This window comes from Poeciliopsis prolifica, unplaced genomic scaffold, assembly GCF_027474105.1.
Source record: "Poeciliopsis prolifica strain line A6 unplaced genomic scaffold, Auburn_PproV2 SCAFFOLD021, whole genome shotgun sequence".
NCBI lineage: Eukaryota > Metazoa > Chordata > Actinopteri > Cyprinodontiformes > Poeciliidae > Poeciliopsis > Poeciliopsis prolifica.
In genome coordinates, this window is record NW_026562396.1 from 643291 (window position 1) to 667927 (window position 24637).

At 39.1% G+C, this 24637-nt stretch overlaps 1 protein-coding gene across 1 annotated transcript in view; it reads right to left on the reverse strand.

Annotated features, from left to right (window-relative positions):
• igdcc3 (immunoglobulin superfamily, DCC subclass, member 3) overlaps positions 1–23571 on the reverse strand; it is a 60700-nt gene extending 37129 nt beyond the window's left edge. Inside the window, exons 1-2 of the mRNA XM_055045163.1 lie at positions 23231–23571; positions 16605–16910 (exon numbers count right to left, since the gene is read on the reverse strand). Of these exons, the coding sequence (XP_054901138.1) occupies positions 16605–16910; positions 23231–23297 (373 nt within the window). The 5' untranslated portion in view covers positions 23298–23571. The remainder of the gene's footprint in view (positions 1–16604; positions 16911–23230) is intronic.
• Positions 23572–24637: the final 1066 nt, after the last annotated feature.

The window sequence follows — 24637 nt, forward strand, 5'->3', positions numbered from 1 at the left end:
CGTCATTGTGAACCAGACTTTACTGTAACTTGTCTCCTGTATTTTTAATTATTATTTTTATGTATTGATCTTTACAGAACATCAATGAATATACTGAAATATACTGACCTTTTTACTGAGCCAATTTGAGAAAAGCTCTAATGCAGTTCACAATGTAAAATATAAGAACTTTTCAAAGAGAATTTGAAAGTTTTTCTCTGCACCTACTTGTGGGAATTATCAAAAATGTTCTTAAACAGAGTAAATCTTTCAATAGCAGGGCACCATGGCCACTTCTCAAATATAATAGTGCTCCAAGAACAGCTCTGATCTGTTGAGGCATGGTCACTAGACGCCTGACGGTGAGCTGTGTTTGCAGATGATTATGTCAGTCTTGCAAGTTGTGAGCAGGGACGTCTGTGGAGCTGGATTGTTTGCACTTTTTATCCCATAGTTGCTTGATTGGATTAAGATCTGAAGAATCTTCAGGTGAAGTCAACACTTCAAAGTTTTTTGTGTTCTTCAAACCTTTCTTGAGCCATTTTTGTCTTGTGGCTGGCCTTCATTTTTAGCTTGGGATTTGCAGGGGAATCTCACTAGATTCAGGCACATTTTCAGGCACAGATAATAAAAGGAAAAAAGAAAAACTGGATAAATGTAGAGCAGAAGCTATTCTTAGTGGGTCAGCTTTTGGTTCTCTAAAGGCTGATGATTTCCCACCTTTTTTCTTTAACTTCCCTGACAGCTGAGAATAAATGTTTTAAGTTAATGAAATTCATTTCTCTCGAGCATTTCAGGGAGCAGCAAGCTATTGTTAAGTGTGCTCAAATTCATAAGCCGTGGAGGAATACAGTCACATTCCCTTTCTCATAAATGCATTCGAGCTCACACTGAACAATGCTTATGATGACAGCATCCTTTTTTGTCAGTTCTGGAAATATGCTCTGAAAACCATTATTCTCCAGGCACTTATTGCCAAAAGTAATGTACCTTAAAAAGCTGTAGACACTTTTCCTTCCCTCAATTTATTGTTGCAGGAAAGGAGGCTTCTCAATGCCAATTCTCTATTTGCCCAGAGGCCACAAACCTAATTAATATCACCAATACATCTGCATTCGATGATCTCCTTTAGAATTCAAATGAGATCCCTCTTCCATCATCAACCACTGTGCGAGAGCTCACGCTCGCAAGAATTATGTCGGCTAGTGCGCCGAGTTCTCACTGCGGTAAATTAAAACATACACCTTGCTGTTGGTTTGTGTTTAGGAGTTTGCGATATTTTAAGACATTTAGGTTCAATAACATTTATATTCAAATGGAAATGCCATTAAATTCCTCTTTAGGCAGTCTACGCCCCCTGTTTTGTGAGGCCAGAAATGAGTGAGGCCCTCAGACAGACGTGGCACTGAATAACAACCTGGATGGACATTTGGCATCACAATTCTCCTCAGCCTGACACTCATTACTTCCCCCTCATTAGAGGACAACTGTTGGTTAGGGAGGCCACTTTGAGGAGAGTGTGATGGATTGCTGCTGAGAAGCCTGTTTTTTAAATTGCCATCACTGTTTCTTGATCAGAGATCGCTGGTGGAGAGAATACGAGTTCAGAGGAATTAATATACCATGTTTTGTGAAAATGTTTTTTTTTTTTTTTTTTTTTTTTCTGGGAGTGCAACATGCAGTGTTATCTGTCCATCTGACCGTGACTTTGAGGGGGGTTGGTCTGATCCCAGGGGTAGATGGATGACCCTGCATCTGGCACTCCCACGGGAAATCTAAAAGAAGCAGGGCGGAACCAGCCCATGCGCTCCACTGCGTCTCACAGCGTCCTTTTAAACAGGGCTCCCCCAAACGACTGGAGCAACTGCGTAAATCTCACGCCTCCGTCGCCCCCCGACCAAAAGGCACAACAACAGAAGCCCAAAGAAGAGGCAGGTCTGCCGGACCTAAGAGGTGTAGCTCCAGCTTCGCATTTATCTCTCTCACTGCCTGGGCTGATTTACAAATTCTCACATCACAGCTTCCAAGAACGTGAGCCCGTCAACAACCGCTACAAACAAATCTGTCATGAGAGTTGCAACGGGGATCCAAACTCCAAAGCTGTCTGTTTATCACAAATCTACATCCTTTGGGGTTGCTGATGTGGGCAGTACTTTTTGCAGTAAACACCACATGCAGTTTTTGCGAGAGGTCTAGTTTGAAGCCACATCTACTTAAAACAAGAAGCAATAATTTAAGTCTTTTAAAAGAATAAAATATGAAAGTTTTTAAATTCCAACTTCTAAATAAAACTACGGAACAATTAATCAAAAAAGACTTGCTTTTCACAATTGTTCTTGCTTGTTTTGAGTATTAAAATTATACATGTTAGCCTACTTCTTAATATTCCTGAAAAAATTATACTTTAAAGAAACATCTCAATTTCAACAACAAGTAGCTTTTGTCTGGGAGTAATATTAACGTTCTGGAACAGCCCAGTCATAGTCTCAACTTGAATTTGATGGAGTCTGTGGAGGGAGTTAAGATGGGGGTGATGGAAACCAGGCTTTCCAATCTCAGAGACCTGAAGGTCGCTATAGAACTGCCCTTTGGTGAAAGACAGTGGGTCCATTGTTTTATATTTTAGTATTAACTTGTGACCTGCAGGGTGACCTGACCTCTCACGTCCTGAATGATTGGCAGCAGTACCTTTGAACCCAACATGAATAAAGTGGATATTAAAAAATTATGTTTTTGGATCTTTTTTTGCTCAATGTATCCTGCCAATGAATGAACTTGTTTTTTTTTCCATCATTGATTCTCTATCTATTCTGCAAGGACGCTAAGGTTGTTCATCTTTGCTTCAGGTAAGATCAAAGAATGGAAATACTGGGGAATGAGTCAGTAAAACAATGATATGCAAGGTCACTATAACATTACTAAGCTTTGAACAAGGTCAAAGATATGTACTTATTGCAGTGGTTCTCAAACTTTATATTCAAAGACCCACATCTACTTTTCTAGATAACATTAGTTCTGGAAAACTAGTAAGAAGGAAATATCTTCTATTTACTTTACTTACAGCCTCCAAAAAAACAGTACATTATGCCTGCAACTGTTTGTCTTTCACCAGCTGTTCTTATTTCATTGCACGGTCTATAATAGTTTTGTGTACTACAGTACACAAAACTATTAAAAAGCATTTTAATAGTGCTAAAAAGCATTATTAGCCTCCCAGTAATAATGCTTTTTGTGTTTAAACAGCCAATTATATTCTGCCACCCCCATGCATTAAATTTTATTTAGAAATCTGAAATGATATTCAAAGTACACTTCACCTGAATGATTTATCATTTATATCTAATAAACTACTTGTTTCGGCACACACAGCTGCAGTGTACTTGGTTGAAAACAAACCTTGCCTAAGGCAGGAGTTTGCAGAAACAGCAGGCTACTGTTAGCTCCTCTTCTCCATGGTTTGATATAACTTATTGATAATTCAGTTTATGACAGTTTTCTCTGAAGTTCCAACTGTATGCAAACAAAATTTACTTTCTTCTGATAAATACATGAAGCTCCTTGCTTTGAACATTCTAAATATTGATGTACTTTAGCAGTGGGAGAACTAGAAGTTTATATTATTTAAACTCTAATATGTCTCAACATTTTGTTCTGCATAAGAGACATCAATGAAAAGAAAACAACAACAATGCATTTTGATAAATGTACTTAGAAACAGAAGTTATTCCAGCCTTTCCCCAGATCTCAAACATTGAAAACGTGTCCCACTCCACTTAAAAAATCTCATTCAACATGTAGATCAGAATGATCACATTTCAATATCTAGATAGACTTGTTGTTTGGTCCAGATCAGAGAGATTTGCGATCACATTTTCTGTGATAGACACAGAACTGTCAGTTTTTCTTTTGATCAGCTCAATAACATGATTATAAATGACAAAAATGAATAAGAAATGCTTAACATGCACAGATGTAGTATCCATATCACAAGCTTGCATCAGAAACCAGATCCAGCCCCACTTGAAAGACGGCGATGCACAGAAATAGAATTAAAGTGGTCCAAAGCTTCAAACACCATATGGCAGAGGAGAATGACAATGGTGATGGAGCAACACAGTGTGCCGGGGTTATCCATTAAAGATCTCTAAGTCGAACATTTGTGTGCACAAGCCACTGAAAGGGAGCGGCTCAGTCATTTCTGAGAAATTATCCTTGTTACTTGGACACGGGACCTGTGACACACACTCACTTCCACTGAAACTCTTATTCTCTCATGATAGCTTATGTAAAGAAAGGGTGAACAGGCATGCTATCCCTTAGTCACATGTACAGAAATTAGTCTCTCTCTCTCTGTGCTTCTACTACACACACACACTCACACACACACACTCACACACACAGAGTCCCTCTCAGCCGTCCCTGCGCCATCATCCCAACTGACAGCAGTAATGAGTTTCTTCTCTACGTAAGCCAACTGGCTCCCACTCAGGGGAATTTTTCAGCCTGAACTGTGGCCATTAATCACAATCTCGACCAACACGGTGCCATAACGTGTGTGGCAAACAGAGATGTGTTTGAAGGTTGATGGGGGGCACAAATGTAGAAGCGGCAAAGGAGGAGCTGCTGATTGTGTTGAAGACAGAGAGAATGGCTGATTACGAAGGTGAAGGAGGAAATATTACAATTTTTATGTTGGGAAATGTTCGTCTTTAAACTGATGAACATTAGCTCAACTATTTGGGGAGATAATATTCTGTAGCATCAGTCATAATTAATCAGCTAAGAAAATTACTAAGGACATTTGCATGTAAAAAAAAACAAGAAAAATGTGTGCAGAAGATGGAAACTTATTAGAAAATGTTATGGAAGATACTGGGAAGGCAATAAAATATACACAAAATAATTTAAGGGAAACTGCAAATGGCCTCAGCCCATCAAAAACATGTACCGTTTAATATAACAACCATGAGAACAGCTGCCCTTAATGTGTAGCAAATTGCCACCAGTTCATTTTGCGATATGGGGATGCTGTCGCCAGCACATCCTCTTATCGCAGCAGCTGGATATTCAGAGTTTCCAATCCATTCCTTACATTTTTGTTATCGCTTTTAGCTTCCCTTTTTGTCGCCACTGACATTGTCAGCGGACTACGATGTTCGAGGATCACCCAGCCCCCAGCTTGCCTCCAAACCTGCTAATCCGGCTGAATTCATGGTAATATCCAATCAGTAACCTCCCTATCTTCTTTTGTCCACGCGCACTTATGGGTCTTCAGCCACTCCCACCGCACGGAGCTGAGCTCTCACCAAATCACGGGAAAACCCCCCAAAAAAACTTAACTCGGAGCCAAGAGAGGGGAGGCAGGAGCAGGTCATTATCATTCAATGTTACCAGACTTCGAGTAAGATGTGATAGATCTTTGTCTTTCCTGCCAACTGTACAATCAAGACATGTTTATGAGCTTATTTGTTCCATTAGAAAATTAAACATGTTTTTGCAGAAATTGCGTAAACAAAGAAAACACCTGGATTTGCATTTTGTGGTGACAAATCCAAGGCTAGAGCATGGGAACATTAATATAAATGTCCCAATTTATATTAATGGGAACATTAATATAATGTTCTTATGACAGTTTTCTATGCCTAAACAGACCAAAGATTGTCCCAAAATATAAAAATGTGATAAGAAAAATAATTAAGTCCTTTTTACGAGTATCAAGTACTATATTTGTTCATTTGACATTTGAACAGATGTATATTTGAAGTTCATATTTGCTGAATTATCAATCTAAATAGGATGTAACATGCTTTTTAAAAGTCCTTAGATGTTAAATAAAAAACACAACCTGAAGTTTAAAAACTTCCTGCTACTCAGATTCTGACATACTGATATGAATAGCAGGCATCTTATACCATTAATATCCATGATTAAAAATGACTCAAAATAGCAAAAATTAAAGGTTATGTATCCTTTTTGTAAAACTAAGTAAGATGCTTAATTTTACACTCATTAAATCCTGCTTTTAGCATGCACCAGATGTGTCATCATGGGCAGAGTTGAGCCATGGATTAATTTTTTAAAAAAGGTTTATGTCTGAAATCGGAACAAAACTTTGAGTGGCATGTTTTTGATGTACCACAGAAGTAAAAAGTAAATAAGATGACACTGTAGTTAGGCAATTTAGTAAAGGGCTGTTTCACTAATTTCAATCAGTTTAAATTCAAAATCTTATGAAAACTACAAGTCATCAAACATGGATTAAAGTACGTCAAAGCATTCGTTCAGAAGTTGTTTGAATTTGTCCAACCTCTCTTTCTACATGCAAAGGACAAGAGGTATGAAAATAAACTTGCACATCATCATAAACACACAACCCCAGAGAGAAACAGGCTGATGGCAGCATTATGCTGTGGAAATGTTTTCTTCAACAAAGTCACAGAAGTGAATCAGAGTCGATGCAAACAGAATCATTAATTTAGAGAAGTGATCCACAATCACAAGTGAATCAAATACTTTAATTTTATGGCGTTTTCTTATTTGTTTGTTTTTTCTCATTTTAATTAACCTGAATTGTGTGAATATTTCAAAATAACCAACTAGAAAATAGTTATGCATCTATAATGTGGTAACAAAAAGGATGTATGGGATATAAAATGATGCCCACTAATGTGAAAACACATTGGCAACCTGTAGCTCCCACTCTCCAACCTTCGGGTTCATCTGCTCGGCCTCCTCTCACGGTGGATGGGAGGGGCTCTACCGTAAGCTGTCAGACATAAGCACATATCACTGGCTCGTCCAGCCCAGCATCAACCAGCTAACCCTCTAAAGCTGTCTCCCCACTCACAAATAATGCCCGTGCTGGAAAATGGACAGGGCTATTACGCTACAAGCATCATGTTTCATCTTTTCACGCTACGGCAATGAAGCAGTCTACCTTACGACTCACTAACCCATGACATAAAACTACTTCTGTAAAGGAAAAAAAAAATAGAGACAGATTCATAAAAATGATTAAAGGCACCAGCTGGAAAGGTGATACAAATTTCCGACCTGCAAAGAAAAAATAAACATCTCATCTTTTGATGCTCACTGACAGAGAACTACTTGACTGCAGATGGAGCCTGAGATTGCTCCTCTAGTAGTGGATGAATTTAAATGGTTTTAGTTAGGACTTCACAGAGAAGTAAAGACCTTTACCACAAATCCAAAGTGCAGACTCAGCACACACTGTGCAGTTGCTTTTTGTACAAGCTGCTAGCAGTCGGTCAGCGTACGTACAGCCACTGAGCACATACCCCTGTCGGGGTTTTTATATGATCTTAAGTATTTATAATGCACACAGAGATGAATTACAACTCTGGGGTCTGGAGAGCAGCATTCTGGCATTTTCACACGACAGAGGCAGACTCCTTGGAGCTAAGTGGGCACATCCACTCTTTGCATCCTTCTTCTTGTCAAACGCTGACCCTGAAAGCAAAGCTGTCGGGGTGAGGAGGTCATGCTGCGGTATTGAGATGGAATGTTACTCCATGGCTCAAGGTCCACGCTCCAGAGCTGGAGAAAGCTGGAGATCACTGGAGACCCCAACATGTTCTATCTCGATATTTAACATCCAATCTTTCTGTACAGTTAGTTTTTAATCCCTGATTAATGTTAATGTGGTTTATGGATCTGTTTGCTATTTTCAAATTGGCTTGTATTTATTATGCTATCAGGAAAACATGTAATTGAAATACTATTTTAGAATCTTGTGATGTAATCATATTTTCCTTTCTCTTTTCTTCCTTCTGATTCAAAAAATCCTCATCATTGTTTATTAGCTTTAGCCTCGCAGCTGTTAAAATGATCTTGATCGTTGGCAGTGAAGGCCCATCCATCAAGCCAAACATGTTATTGGGATGGAGAATTTTCATGTAAAACATTCAAAGTGTTTGTTTAAAATGTCCACCTCCACCTTTTTGCCATTGTTCTACATCTGTTAGAATTTGCACAAAGTAAGAGTGAAAAAATTTTCACTAGGAGTCAATAAGCTTCAACTGTCCTCATTATGTTCCCATTTTGCCCAAACAACATTCCCCCTGGATCTCGGTGTGCTTTTCAAAGAGGTAAAACACACTTCTTCTCCAGCATATAAATTATAAAACAAAAAAACACAACAAAGTGGATTGAAATTCAGGCCTCTGGGGCTCTGTGTTTCTCCTGCCTTCCTGACTCTTAGAAGTAGCAGAGTTACAGACAGCATACAGGTTGTCAGGGAGAAACTGGCCATCCTCAATATCTTTCATCCTGTGCCATGCAGCAGTAACCTCCTCTAATTGGCTCCTGTGGAATTTATTTTATCCCCAGTGACCGACTCCAAACATGCAGCAGCCTGACAGGCTTTTGACCCCAAACATTTCAGGATTTTGGTGACAAATCTGGAAGAAATAAAGGAGAGTAAAAACTTTGGATTTCAGAGTTTATGTTCTTAAGCCAGATCTCCAATTTTGCCGTCAGACTATATGGTCACTAATAACTCACACATTCAATAACTAATTATTTTCTAACATTAACACTTCGATAAAATTCAAGTGATTTTAAAAATACTTATGTTGCTCATAAAAAGCAGTAGAAATTGAGCTATTCCTGCTTGAGCAGAAATTATACTTTTTCGGTCTGCAGTCAGAGCAAGAATAAAGAGATGATGTGTGCAGTCACCAATTCCTGTCACTGTGGATCAAATCACTGCATTTTTGCAGAACATAATCACTCCAATTGTGAGAAGCGAGAAGATTTTTAGCCTTGGATTTTTGGCACTCGCAAAAAAATGACTGGAAAGATAAAATATTTTGCCGTTTTGGAAGAACAGTGAAGCCAGAAGTAAATGTGCGCACCTTTTGAATTACTTTTAGTTTGGACAATGTGCTTATGTTTCTCTTGTCCCTTTCAATGGATTGCTGTGTTGTTTGTTTAGGAGACATGGGGGCTGGAGCTGTGATGCAGCAGCAGGTTTGGGCCACTTTGTTTTACAGCCAGAGCCAAGGTCACTGCCACTGCCCTGGGGCCAACACACGGTGGGGGGTGGGTCTCCTCTGGGGATAGAGGAGGAGGTGCACCATTGGAGGAGGGGAAGAATAATGTTAGGAGATGCAAAAGAAGCGGGCTATTCTGCACTAGTGCACACAAAAAGGTCAAAGTTTCCCAGATAACCCCCAGCCCCCACCACCAACCACCCAACCCCCAGTGGGACCTCTGACCTCTGTGAAACAAAGGAGGGGGTCTGTGTGAGAGCCAGGGTGCGAAGGGAGACACACCCACCCAGAGTCAGCAGTGACAAAAGGGGCCTCAGCCGCTGCTAGCTGAGTCAGCCAGGACAACAAATGCTGAGGCCACCGCCACAAAGCAGAACCACCACAGGCTGAACACACAGCCCCTGCCCGTTCCCAGCCACTTCACCACCCCAAGCTGCACAATGAGAGCTGCGCCGAGGCGAGAGGTACCCCCAAAACACACAAACATGCATGCAGCTGAGTGGGGGAAGAGATGGCAGAGGCCCAAAGCTGCTGCCTGCCCATCACTGTGTAGCCTTTTGTCTCAGTCTCTTTTGCTTATTGGCAGAAAGATTTCCTGATCCCCGTTTAAATATCATGGAGAACTGGACTGAGAGGCCCTGTGGCATGCGTTTGTGTGTGCATGTGACTGTGTTTGGGAAAAAAAAAAAACATCTACCAGTGGCTTCACCTCTCTGCCCCTTTTCACATTTTCACACATACAAAACAAAATTCACACCAACGAGCGGACAGGAAGAGGGAGTTTTGGGTCTTTTATTGGTGGACGCCGCAAAACCTGTAAAGTGTTTTAACTGCGCAGTCTGGCCATAAAGCCTCTGTTAAGTGTAGTGAAGCGCGATGACGGGGCAGAGGCAAGAGCCAGCCGAGTCAAGCCTGCAGTCACTGGAACACCAACATACACACCGAGGACAAAAGACCACAACTATTGCTTGTTTCGTTAGCTGAAAGGTCTAATGATGAAAGGCATGTTGGTTTGTTTAACTTGAACCTAAACTTCACATTAGCACACTGCGTGTTGGTTCAAATCTGAGGATGTAGTTTTAATGAGGACAGGCCAAAGGAAAAAAAAAAAAAAAAACTCATTTGGACTCAAGTCTGCCTCGGTTAACCTTTGGTCCGGACTCTGCTCCGTCTCCTTTCACCTCTCACCTCTATTACTCTGGAATTCCTCCCTTGAGCCCTAAAAGGAGGCAGAAGGAATTTTTGGCCCCCTATTCATTTGTTTGTTTGAGGATTGCTAGGGTGGTCTGGAGACCAACAGAGACATTAACAACAGATTCACACACAACCAGCAGAAAAACACAAAAAACTGAATGGTAGGTTAACAGAGGGCTGATCTTGATTTTTTTTTACGACTCAATATTTGTTTTATTTTATTTAACTTACAAGGATACAGAAAGTGTATGCAGTAAACTTTTACAATATCCAAACGTTAAAACTGTGTATGTTTTTTTTTTTTGTTTTTTTAACTTTATCCAGCTGAAAAAAAAAAAAAAAAAAAAACTGATGAGATTCAAAATGAGTGTCCAGGTTTGGACAAACAAGTGCTAAGAACAGCAGTGTTTACACAAATACCCAAGATAAAGCCACTTAGACATTTTATGACACCAACAAGAAAGTAACTTGATTGTTATTCTTCATTCAAAATATAAGACTGATTTGGATATTAAAAAGCGATTATAGGTAAACAGTGTTAATGATCGGCTGCATTCTAGATACATTTTAGAAAAGCGGCTGCTAAGAAAGCGCTCACAGTTGGGGGAAAAAAAAGAAAGGTCAAAGTATGTGAATGTCAGCAGTCTGCATATCAAGCACTGACTGATTTCTTTCCTGGTGCACAAAATCCATGTCAGGGTTTCCCTTTGGAAAGATCAACTTGAGTTTACAAGAACTATTTGTCATCATACAGCCAAGAGAATACACTCATACTGTATATGGAAACAATGTATAGCAATTAATGCATGCATTTAGAAAGTTATATACTTACATCACCCTTTTTTCCATCTATCTCCTCAATAGCTTTGTTTGCTATTTAAGGCTATTTAAGGCTATTTACACGAGGGTATATTTTTAGAGCACAATACCCATTCTCCTCCACACAGCAGCTCAACTGTCTCTCTTTGAAGGAGGTAACAGAGTACTGGAATATATTTCTTCTGTGCGGAGGGGAAGTCTTGCTGGCACTCTTTCAGCAAATAAGCAACCCATGTGTACCTGTATCGGCATAATCTTGTTGATTATGCTGATGATGTATGGGAAATAAGTTGACTGGAATTCATGCAAATCAATTCAAGTCAGAACAGCTCCCTTTTTGTTATCCAGTGTGCAGCAATATTACTTTTCTAATAAAACATCAATAGTGATGAATGCTTTTCATTTTAATATTTGATTAGCAATTAACTGCATAAAGTGACTGAAATTGTAATTAGCTTAGAAAATCTCTCTGAAGCCCTGCTTTAAATTTCATCCTATTCTAGTCTGCCACATGAAGACATATGGCAGTCTAAGACAATAAGACTGCAGTCTGCGATCCCTCTGTGATTTTCCACAGCTCCAAGGTCAATGATGTGTCATCCTCAAGAATAATTGAGATTCACAGAGCTTCTTTCCCACAGGAGAGTTAGACAACTTTGAGCATCCGTCAATGAAAATATCAAGAACTGTCACAAAGGGTTCAGAGCAGCACTTTACTCAGCTTCTTGACAATGAAATAACCCCCAGAGGACAAAATGTATCCTTACAGAAAATAGAATTTCCATTGCTCTAAACTTGATACCATTCAAAACCGTAGTCTTCAAATTAAAAAGTTTAGCCTGAAAATAAGCCGTTATGGAGAATACAATGAAATAACTGCTTGGTATATGCCTCATTTTCTGGAACATGGCTCAGCATTGCTATGGTAAAGACGCAACAACCTGGGTTAGTTGTTAGCTAAGTGCAGAAATGGAGGATTTCAGTCCTTTATCCCATCCATCCACTTGTCCATCCAACCACCAATCAACCCATCCATTGTCTTTTGGGTTTTTTTGCAAGGCAACAAGTCCAGGACACAAGTCTAGACTGTCCTCTTTAAAGGTAGCCCTGTAAAGTTTATTATGATGTAGTGCAACACATTTTTAGACAAGTGGCAATGTGTAGTCCACTCAGTGAGTCCAAGTCGGCTTTTGTATCCTATTTTGTAAGTGGATATGACTAAAGAAAATCTCTAGAGATGCATCCACAGGCATTACCGTGATCATATGTTCCAGTAACTTCTCTCAACGTGGAGCAGACACATAGAGGATACATAGAATGGCTTATTGAGAGCTTTGTCATTTATCCTAGTAATTCCTTCACTGGCTCAGTGTCCACATTACTACAGACAAAGTGTCTTATGTCCTATTCTTGTCACACTCCATCCTCCTATCACTTAAAACCAAGACAACAAGATACTGATAAACAAAATGAAGGACAGTGAAAAGCTGAAATTATTCAATTTAAATGAGCTGCAGCGTAGAAAGCAGAGTCCATGCCAGATATCAAGGATTAAAATATAGAAAGGACTTACTACAAGTGACCATCCCAAAGTCATATTTTCACTACCTCTCAATTTACCTGCCTTTGTTTTCCTTCAATCTGTTCTACAACACACCAAAGATTAAAAAAAAGAAACTAAGCTAAATAAAATTGAGTTGGTCACGATCCTGTGTGTCATTATTATCAGTCATCCATACATTAGTTTGGGGTGGACTGCTGTAGACGGCACCTTCATTTACCAAGCTTTTTTTAGCATTTCACAAAAAGCAATAAAAACATCTTTGTGCATTTGGTGGCAGCATTTTGTGACTTCTTCTACAGAAGAGCTTTCATGCTCTGCCCCATGGTACAAAACAAAAAATATCCATTAAAGAAAAAGCTTTCATAAATCCATCTGAGTCACAGACAGGCTGATGGAGCACTGACTTCATCATGGCGGACCATTGTGAGTCAAAATCAGCACGCATACCAGACCCATGCGAGGTACAGGGCAACCATAAACCGTGTCCATGAGGACGGAGATCCTGTGATGCTTACATGACAGGAATACCAATGAGAGGAGAGATGAGAGAAAGGAAAATGAAACAAAGATGGTATTTTTAACTGTAGAAAAATTGAAAGACTTCTGCTTAAAAAAAAAAAACAAAAACAATATATTGCAGGCATTACTTCATGCATGCCTAAGCATAATCCAAACCATGTGAGAATAAAGAAGAAAAACACATTACATTCAAGAAAACAGCCATTCATTTTCAGATGTCATTACTATATTTGGTTAATTAATATGACAGGAGAGAAAATTTGCTTCTTTGTGAGCAGCAAAGGTAGTAAACAGGGGGTTGAGGTTATCAGATTGAGGGTAGACTTCAACAGGCTGGGAGAAAAAGAGAGATAAAAGGAGATGGCAGGGATGTTGTTCCAGTAATCTTCGAGGCAGGATACTGTGAAAGCGGTCAGAGAGAGATAGATGGAGCTCACCACAAAACAAGTCCTGCCACGTAATCTGACATCAGTGCCACACAAATCACTCTCACTTTCTACTCAGGATAAACCATTCAAAGAGCTTTAAGAAGTCAGATGTGACGTCCTTGAGTGCTATCGGGCCTGGAAGCACCCTCTATTAAAAGGTACACCTTACCCGACTCAAATACGATACTTATTGGTCACTTATTTCAATCTCCATGGCTTGCAGGGTCTTTATTTAATCCATAAAAGCCACGTTGATGAAACCACCTTCATTATCTCAATGCAATGTGTCTAATTAAAAAATGTTGACACTATGGATTCAGTAAAATGTCTACAAAAAAATAAGACATCTAGCTAAGTGATGCTTTTCTTCTGCTACGGTAAGCTGTCATGTTGCGTTGCCTGGTGACGTAGTTTTTGCTATGGGGGAGGGAGGGACATCGGCCGGGTCCTCTGTATGGGCCTTGTCATTCATGTGAATGATAAAGAGCTTCCTGAAGCCGAGTTAAGGAGGAAGTAATAGAGGAAGTGAGGAAGATGGGGGGGAAACACACAGCAAGAGGAATCCGCCATAAAAGAGATAACCTTTGAATGGACAAAAAAAAAAAAAAGAGTTTCTCAGACCGACTACTGATTTATATGGGCAGCAGGGAGTCTGTCCAACACCAGCCACCAACAGTGAACCTCCACAAATGGTTGTCAAGCAAATGAAAAGTGAAATTTAAAGCGGGTGATGGTGTGAAGGGTCCGACGGAGGCTTTATTCACTGGGTGTGCTTTATAGGGGCTTTGGTAAATTGCACCACACACCGCATCACCGTGATACAAGTCAGAGCTTTGTTCTGGGAGGAAGTAAAACACAGCAAATAGCCCTCAAAAAGACAAGACCAAATACATTAAAGCATGCTTGTCTTTCAGAAGAAACACTTGTCAAACATATTTCTTTTTTCATTTTAAAATAAGGAAGAAAAAAACAACACAAAGCTCATGCAACATTCTAAAACAAGGACCTGCAATTTTACAATCCAGCACATTTGAGCATGATCAACTTGGTTACATAAATACAAATCAGAACAGGTGCAAGTATGAAACAGAGTGAGGAGCAGTTGAGCACCGAGGGATGAGCAAAATTGCATTTTTTTTAAAGCAAAGAGTCGAAGGAAAAAGACAATCAGTGAAAACTCTGCAGCAATGTTGTCTCTGCTTATTATAGATGAGCTTTACAATTAAGCTCCATAAGGAATCCAGAGACAGCTATAAGAACCTAAAGGGGTTTGTAAAGCATCACAACTTAGAGACAGAAGAGTGAATTACTGGAAGACGAATATAAAATTCTGGCTTGTGATTGGTTAAACTATAGGTAAACAATTTGGTCATTCTATGCTTTGACTCAAGAACGGGTATCAGTCCAAAATATCAGGGGTGAATAGTCAGAATGTGAGTTCCACTAATCCTCCACCAAACAATACAAGTCAAAGACAAAAAAAGAAAGAAAAAATAACAAAAACTATAAAAGAAGAAATCAACATGAATTCGAAGATGTTGAAATTTTTTCCTGGAGAGAGATTATTACTCTATCCAGCACTTAATTAACACCTCCAACCATTTAATTATAAAAAAACAACCTTTTTTTTATATTACTTTTAAAGATTAAACATGTGCTGCAATTTCAAGATAAATTACAACACCTTAAAATAATGTCTGATTATCACACCATTGACATAAAACTCAATCACTGGCCGAGGACGTTGATGTCTCACTGGGTGACTGCATCAGAAAATCTCTACTTTATTATCATGTTTTAGTCCATTTTTCAACTACTAGCAAAATTGGTGAAGATCTAATTCCATCATGGGAAACACATTTTAGTACCACTGGTAAGGATGCGTAAAACACAAGTAATATTACATTTCCTCACAATAAAAAAATAAATAACTTGACTACAATTAATTAGTATTATGAAACTGTAATTTTAGAAAAATCCCTCCTCGCTCTATTCTTGATTAGTAACATCACAGCAATGAAAGATTAATTTCTTTTGAGATTTTCTTTTTGTACAACTGAAGCAGGGCATAATTTTACTTTACTATTTAAAAAGCATAACCATTGCCTGTAACTTGCTGACGCACAAAACGTACTGCATGTTTTCTACAACCAATTGATCTGACTCATGTTGCCTAATATACTTTTTCTTTCTTTTTAAAAGAAAAAAAAAGACTTCAAAATGTATGTCTTAAAGGTTACACATTGTTTGGCAGGAACCGACCGTTGTGGTAAAGTGACTTTTCCCTCTCTGTTAGAGACATCCATGCTAACCTCTGTACCCCACAAAGCTGGAAAGCTGATTTGGCCACAGTGGCACAGCAGCATTCTGTCTACACATGGTCTAGGAATCAACAGGCTTCTGTGAGCTTTTATCCATTTTTGTCTCAGAGAACACAGCCTTAACTTGGCACAGTATGGAAGACTGCATTATCACTTTAAGCTGCTGTGGCTTGTGGATCCCTAATGCCTTTGATTTCAAGTGGGATGAGAACTTCATGCTGCGATATGACAGACAAACCAGGCGGACCGAGCGTCAGATTGTCTTACAATGACCTCACAGAAATGAGGTAAAGACGAACCATGGCAACAAAAGCTTTGAACTTAATGAGGATCTTGAATATTTTCTAATAAGGACTTTGGTTGTTAGGTTGGTGAAAATGCATCTTGATGCCTGTACCAGTGAGTGGGTTGCTAAGTTGCTCCAGCTTATTTTGCTCTTCCAAAGCAGTCTGGAGAGCCTCAGCGTGAGTTCTTGTTAATGCTTCAGTCAGAGGCTTGCATTTCAAAGCAGCACCAGCATCAGAAAGTTCATTAAACGCAATGATTTATATTAACAATTACACAGCTACACATATAAAAAAAAAATTTACGTGCACAGCAGTACTCAAGTTAACTGGGACTGGTCTAACGTGACGATACTTGAGACAACTTCTATTTTTTTAGCGGAACTGTACAGAAAGGCGATGGCATGGCATTTAGCTGTTTCCACAAATGAACAAAATAAGCCACACAAAACACACACTCTCACACAGACAAAGCTACTTACTGGCTGCCTGAATTCGGGCCTTCCGGCTCACCACTCGCCCAAAAGAGTTCTGGGCCATGCACTCATAGTCGCCTTCATCAGACGAGCCGTCAGGCTTGGTCTTTTGGAAGTGGACGATCAAAAGTGAGCCGTTGATGAAGGTGGTATGATGGCGGTCCTGAGCCAGGAGCAGGCCATTGCGCCTCCACTGCGTGGTGATGGGTGGTATGCCGTCCACCTGGCAGTGGAGCATCAGCGGCTGCTCCTGAACAGCAGTGATGTCGCTGGGCTCCAGCTTGAAAGAGAGTTCAGCTCCCAAAACTGCACCTGAAGAGACATGGACACGCAAAAACAAGTGCTGTAAATGTACTGTATGACCTGAATACAAACAATTGACAAAGAAACTGCAATAATCAAACAACATTTTTGCAAAATATAGCCACAAACTAACAGTAACATAACTGATATTTTTGTATCATATAATTTCAGTTTTATGTCATGCAGCGTTTTCTGATTTTCCAGAGTTCTTTCCACTAGCATGATATCAGGATGATATGAAGTCACAAGACTACTGCTGAAAATATCATCCATGTAAGGTCACAAAAAATAAGCCATACAAAACATGACATGACGGAAGTGAAAGTTCTTCATATACTCTGAAGCTTAATGAAATAAAATTACATATGAAATATTTTTGTGGTGCAAAATATTGGGTGGTGCAGATGTTAGCAACAAGGTCTGGGGTTCAAATCTGAGCTGGGGTCTTTCTACATGGAGTTTGCATGTTCTCGATATTCATGTGTGGGACCGTTAACATAATTGCTCTTTCTATATTGTCCTTATATGTTAGAGTGTGTGTGCATGGCTGTCGGTCCTGTGTGTGTGGGTAGCGCTGAGATGGACTGACGTCCTGTCCATGGTGTACCCCGCCTTCTATCCAATGACCTCTGGAGATGAGCACTATCCCCCCGTGACAGACAAGCAGGTGTTGATAATGACTGGATAAAATATTGTCTGGCTAAGGTAGGAATGTTGCCTCCACTTGTTGCCGCCACTGAGCAACAGGGCACTTAACCAGAGTAGTACTGTCATTTACCTTTGAAAATTGATTTTCTGAGTTTATATTGTTTATATTGAAATTATATTGTACCCCAAGTCTAAAGTTTATCAACAAAATTTAATACATTTTAACAGTGTTTGACAAAGGTTGACAAAATCATATTCAAATATATTGAGAGATGTTTATTGTTCTAAATGCTCACATATAAGCTTTTCTTTAAAAGTTAGAATTTGCCAGATAAATCGTGCTAAAAGCTTGTGATTCTTCTTTGAAATGCTTTATGCTATTTTTGCACACATTGCCAGCATCTAATCCTTATCGCTCTGCACCATGTTCCTGAACTCTCCCATCAACTTTGAACTGCACAAACTGCTGCTCGCACACTGCTTGCTGCTAACACAAGGTGCCACCCTCATTGCAACTTCCCAGTCTTGTACATTTAATTGCAATGACAATTTAAGTCCATAATAACATGAGGGACATGTTTTTGCGTATTTGTGGATGTAAACAGCATGGCATGACTCAGTTCTGTAAAAACGCAGCTCAGTAGGCCGTCTTGGCATCATGTTTCAGCTACTGATGGACTAAGTACCGTCAGGCTCTGCCCCAGGCCCTGGAATCTGGTGGGACGGGCTACGGGAGGGCAGAGGAAGGGGGGGCTAGGCACCGGGGTCAAAATAGAGAACCTCCGGCCAGATCCACTAACATTCCAAAAGAAAAGTGCTTCCCCTCAGGAGCAGGCAACCTTTTCACTGACACGCCCCACTGTGAAGAGCACATGTCAGAAATATTGCTAAGAGAGAGAGAAAAAAAACTTCCCTCATGATTGCTCTGTGTCCTTTCTAGATGTGGTCCTTTCCTTCCCTCTTTTTTCCACTCAGAGAGCACGGTAAGTAAAATGGCCATGAGACTACAGAGACATCAGTGAGCAACAAGGGGGTGTTGTTAGAGAAGTATTTAACCCTTGGTTGGCCTGATTCTGGACTCAGAGGTCCAGAAAGCAAAGAAGGCTGTCAGGCAATTACAAACAGAAGCCGCACATGTGGCAAATTGTTTTTCCCAAGCGATGAGGACTGTTACCGATGCAGAACACTTCCAGATACAATGTAGTTCTTGGTGTTTCTTTGATAGCAATAAATTAAAAGACAGACAGCAGATGATGTTACAGCAGCAAAGAGAAAAACAATGTTGCTGTTTAACCATGCCATTCATTAGAAGCACATAAAAGGCTTTTAATGATTTTCTTTTCAACTCAACTCTGAGTATATTCCATTAACGGGGGAAATGTGACTACACTGTCTTTCCTGATGAATAAAGCATGTTGCCCGAGTGACCGACTAATGCAAATATGAGCTCAGGGTGGCTTGAAGGTCACAAACAGCAGTGGGAGAAAATGTCAGAGAAAATATTTCTGAGCACAACAGCTAATTATAACCCAGATCCAGTGAGATAAGGAAACAATAAAAAGGTTACGGTCATCTGTGCATCATGCGCATCCAGGGATTGTGAGAAGGGGGGAGTGTGCAGACGGAGATCTAGTGCACAGCTGTAGAGATGCAAGTTTGAAGCTGCATTCTTGGTACATAAGGACAAATATATCAATACATATACAATACATTTTATTTAATGCAGAAATGTCAGATTACCAGACAAAAACACATGAGAGAAAGATCGACTCGGTATGTTTCAGGGTGGAGCCTACCAACTACTACGGAGAAATAAGTGTTGAGATTTGACACATAGATTTAAAGCTACACTCAGAGGAAGAAAGACATGAATTTACAAGCATGTGAAGTTATCAGACAGGGAGCCGAACTGAGAGATCAAAATACTCCACAGGTTTCTGACAGGATGCAGTGTCAGGATACCTTACCACCTGATGCAAGCAACAATAAAGCTTTGAGATATTTATACCACGCTTTGAACTTAGAGGTAAGATGTATAGAATTGTGTTCATTCAATCCTCCTTTAATTTGAAATCTCTTTTAAAGTTTGAGGGTTTTCCAAAAGACTGAAAAATCGGCACATATTTATCTGTTAATGTAAAAACATGAAATGAAAGCAGCATATGGATCGGGCATTAACTTTGGATATCTTGGTTTGTTTTTTTCTTTAACAGTTTGAAAATTAAAATCAATAAAAATGTTGATTTTTAAAATGTTGATGTTAATATCAACATTTTTATTAAATTACACTAAAACTAAATGTGGATGGAAAGGGGTTAGAATTAATTAAATCAATCAAGATGCTAAAAATCAATTTTTGCTCTTTATGTCTTTGTTTAGGCAGGATAGGTTTGCATAATTTGGGTTTTGGAGACCAGGTGGATCTTTATGTAATGTTTGGAGGAGTGGGTTGAACAAAATTAGAAATGGATGTAATTTATGTTCAAAACAATGCATGATTTGTGTAGTTTTCTAACTAATAAACTCATTGAGACTGAGTCATTCTTTGTCTTTGACCCATATGAGAACAAATACTGCAAAGTCATTACAGCTATTTTTTAAATAAAAAAATAAGTAAAATAGGGGGGATCTGTAGAGATGTAATTTTGTTTCTTTTCTTTGTGAATTTTCATCTATAAACTGCTCTTAATTGCATTAAAGAAGAAACACAGAATTATTGTTGCTATTAAAATAAGAAAAATACCACCTCTACTAAAGTTAAATCAGCATTTCTGTCTTCGGTAGGACTTCTGATTTAGGTTCAAGTTCATGAATCAAACCACAAATAACATTCAGCTTTAAAGAAGCTAATAAAATGAGCCACATAACAACTCAATTTCTTCTATACAAAGTCAATCATTTATGGCTAAAGGGCTGTGTTTATACTTTTTTCTGCAGGGGAGCTATACATGTTATATTGATACTTACATTCTCAGTATTGGCTCCCGCTTGATAAATAATTAATCAATACTCTGATGTTCTTCCCATCTGAAGCCACATGCTATTTAAATTGTTCTCACTGTGACTCTGTTATTCTGGTAGATACTCAGAGATGATTGTTCCAAAGATAATTTAATATCATAATGCAACATGGGGGTGCGGAGGAATAAAGTTAATGATCTGGAGATAAAGTAGGGCAGCTGCTTCACTGTTTACTTCCCAACCATTTATGCTCTGCAGAGTCGGTTATATAACAGCAAGAAATCTAACAGTTATAAACTAATGCCCCAGTCACAGCTTTTAGATGACTCCAATTTTCAAGCAGTTAAGGTCACTTGAGGTTACTTTATATTTACATATGACTTTACAATTAAAAAATTAGATAATTTTGGTTCCAAACAAATACAGAAAAAAATGTATTCTTGCTGTCGTCTCCAACTGTCTAGATTATTTTAATGCTCCTAGTATCTATTTTAAGGTTTCAGCTTATTCAACGTTATCCTAGACAGTTGAACTAGGAAGACAGAGAACATTATAATCTGTTTGTAACTGTGTTGCCTTTTATTTACTCTTAGTTGTAGGATAGATGTTTTTACCTTTTGAAGATTTAAGATTGTACAACTATTTAACATATATCATGGTATTTTTGTGGTGTGTTTGACTAATTGATGTTCCTTTTCATGTTTTTTTTTTTTTTTTGCACAGTAGTTTAAGCTGCATGGATTTGTATGAGCAGTCCATCAGTACTAAAGAATCACTTATTTCCTACCTATATACTGGCATACTAAATTTGCATTCATTCAATATATTGTCCTACCAAATAGCACTTTTAAGCAGTTCTTTGACAGCAACACGGATATAGCAATGACAGTGATGATTTGATCTGTTGCAGGCCAGATGATGGTTTCTCTGCTTTTCCTTTTTTTTTTCTACAATTCTGTTAAATTGAATCATTTCAAAGAAAAACAATGCTTTCTGGATGGTTAATGATGCCGCTATCAGAGGGTTATTGAATGACACATTCCTAAAATGTGATTCTGATTATGGCTACGCAATGTTTTGAATCCCAGTCATCATAGCTACATCAGTGTTTGGAGTATTGCAAGTGCAAAACACTAGTCTCAGGCATAATTGATGGACACATTCTTCATATAGATCATTTATGTCTTGCATACAAATGACAGATTTGGACATTTGCATGGGCTCTCATCTCCCTGCTCTCAGCAGAGTCAGTCTAACACTTGAACAATAGTCAACTAAAAGATGCAGCAGTAAGGATTATAAATACTTGAAAGACTTACACTTGGAAAACATTACTTGGGAACCCCGTTAGCAGGGAGAGTAATTGATACACGGGGATGTCAGAAAAACAATGAGGAGTGAAGAGTAAATATCATCATTATTATCTTAATTAAACAATATCAATACATTTAAATCTTCTGTCCAGCCTTAATTTCAGGATTAACATGCTTTTAGGAAGATGGAAGGAAGATGAAACAATTATGAGCTTCGGTGAGTCATGAGAAATTATTACAACAGCAATTTCTAAAACACTTCCATAAGTAAGCAGTCACTGACTGAAACTTTTCATCATGAGATCATTTTAATGATTTTCTGCCTTTTTGTTCCGACGTTTTATCCCAAGCAGATGGAAGGAAGATATAAATGATAATGCTTCTTTCTCCCTTATCAACACTGCTTAAAATGCCATAAAACCTCCTTTATCTCAGCCTAATCTACTCTCTGCAGCAGACGAGCACTTGAAAGAGCTTCATTTCTTCAACGCGCTGAGCAGATTGGAGATGCATCCATCACAGAGCCGAGTGTGTGTTTCTGACAGTTTTTGTTCCCAGTCCTCGGAGCGAGCGAACATGTTATGAACCAGTAGCCTCTATGATTCCAGCGGGGCCCTTTGTGGGTCCCTGTGTGGTATGCTTTGCAAATACTCAATACACTCTCCAGCCTTTTGAATTAGGGGCCCCCACATAGAGAGAGAAAGTGACTGTCATAGCGAACAAAGGGATGGAGGAGAAAATTTGAAAGGGAGTAGAGAGACAGCCTTGACATTTAATCTGTACAAATATTCTCCCCAGCAGGCAATAACCGCAGTCTTTTAATCTGTTCTCTGAGCAATAACCACTGTCATTTCACCCAGCCACAGGGTGGTGTGCTCTAATGACTGACCGGTCAATAAATCCATCTACTTTTGAAGTCCCCTGATATGAAACAAAACCCTGCTCAGAAATCACAGCTTTGAAGTTTTAAGGAGAGACAAATGTGCCATAAGTGATATTTCTTGTTGCACTGATTTTGGAGAATCGGCAACTAAGGCATAAATAAATATAACATAGAAGCACATGTTCGAAACTCAAGCATGCATCAGTCAGTTTTTCCACCAAAACAAGGAGCTGAATGCATTAATAGTCTCAATTTCAATAATTTCAAAGAAATTAGCATGACAAGTTCTGCAAAATTCACAAAGCTGGTAAAACAAACAAAAAACAGTCAAGCAAATCAGGCTTCAGCTCTGAGATTTATACGGAAATGTTCAGATTGTGTACAACAGGACAGCAGTCAAGTTCAGGGTTACACTGCGTGCAAAACACGCTTCTCACAGCTTCCAGCGTGCATTACGCTGGTAGCAAAAAGGTGATTACATCCGACCAAAAACACCCTGTTCCAATGCGGTGTGTGTGTCTTACCGATGAAAGCATTTAGAAGGATTCCCAAAGAGCACGAAACAGGGCACTGGCGCCGTGTGGATGCCATTTAAACACAGAGAAATACTCCGGCACTCGTGAAAATACACAGCGCTGAATGTTGGCGAAGCAGCGGGTTTGCAAAACAAAAACAAAATCAAAACGCAAATCAAACATCCAGACGCGGCTGCGAGATATTCCAATCAACCAATCTGCTGCTCAGTGGCTCACTGGGATCCAAGACGCTCTCGCCATTTTAAGCATCTATGAAGAGTCTGTCAGCATCCCACAGCCTGTTTCCTCCTCACACACTCTGCTGTATCCTACACGCTGCCTCTGTGCTGGCTGTGTGTGTTTCTCTTTCTGCATGCTTTCCCTCTCTCTCTCTTTCCCCCCCCTCTCTCTCTCTGAAACACACACACACACACACACACTGAATCTGTATCTGCTCTCGGAACAAAAGAGCCGACTGCTGAATGTTTCGCTCTCAACGCTTGCTGCAGAAACAGCGTGATTTCTTCATCTCGGAGAGCCCACTGCGAATAAAAGGGCCCGCGTTGCTGCTGCGGGCTCGTATTTACATAGGCAAACGGTGGAAATAATGAGGATGAGCATGTTAAAAAAAATAATAAAATAAAATAAATAAATACCCTAATAATAATAATAGTAATAAAAATTAAAAATACAAAATTAAAGTGACATCACTATCCACATACACATCCTTGCTGGATGTTAAGGAACAATAATGACAACAACAGACTGTAGCAGATTGTTTATTTATTGAATGAATGAATGAATGAATAAATAAATAAATAAATAAATAAATAAATAAATAAATAAATAAATAAATAAATAAATAAATTTGTAACATTTGTTAAGCTTCGACCTAAAGTGTGCAGACGTAAAATAAAATGCACCAGGCGCTTTCACATTGCATTTAAAGCCGACGGTTCAGCGCATGTGAACCTGACATGATAAATAGAGCGCGAGGACCTCTGGCACTCCGCTATAACAAAAGCAGAGGTCGTTCACCTGCACTCTACTACCACCTACTGGAGAGATGACGCATCTCAGGTCTTAATTAAAAAAAAAAGGACAATGGCTTCATGTTATGTAATACAATGAGCATCACACTCTATTTAATCTTTAATCGCCATAGATGTAAATATACTTCCTGTATATTTACATCTACGCCTCGCCCAGCTGCTTTGCTGTTCACAATGTTTTCTGTGACACGGAGGACTTTCTTTAGATTGAATGTCATTCAATGCTTTGGGGAGACTGCAGAATCAGCAGTAAAACAGAACCAATAAAAGGAAAAACACACCTAAATCTGACTTATCACAATGTTGTTAGATTTTAAAAAAATTAGACATGCAGTAGGAAGAAGTTTTCACGACCAAAAGTTCA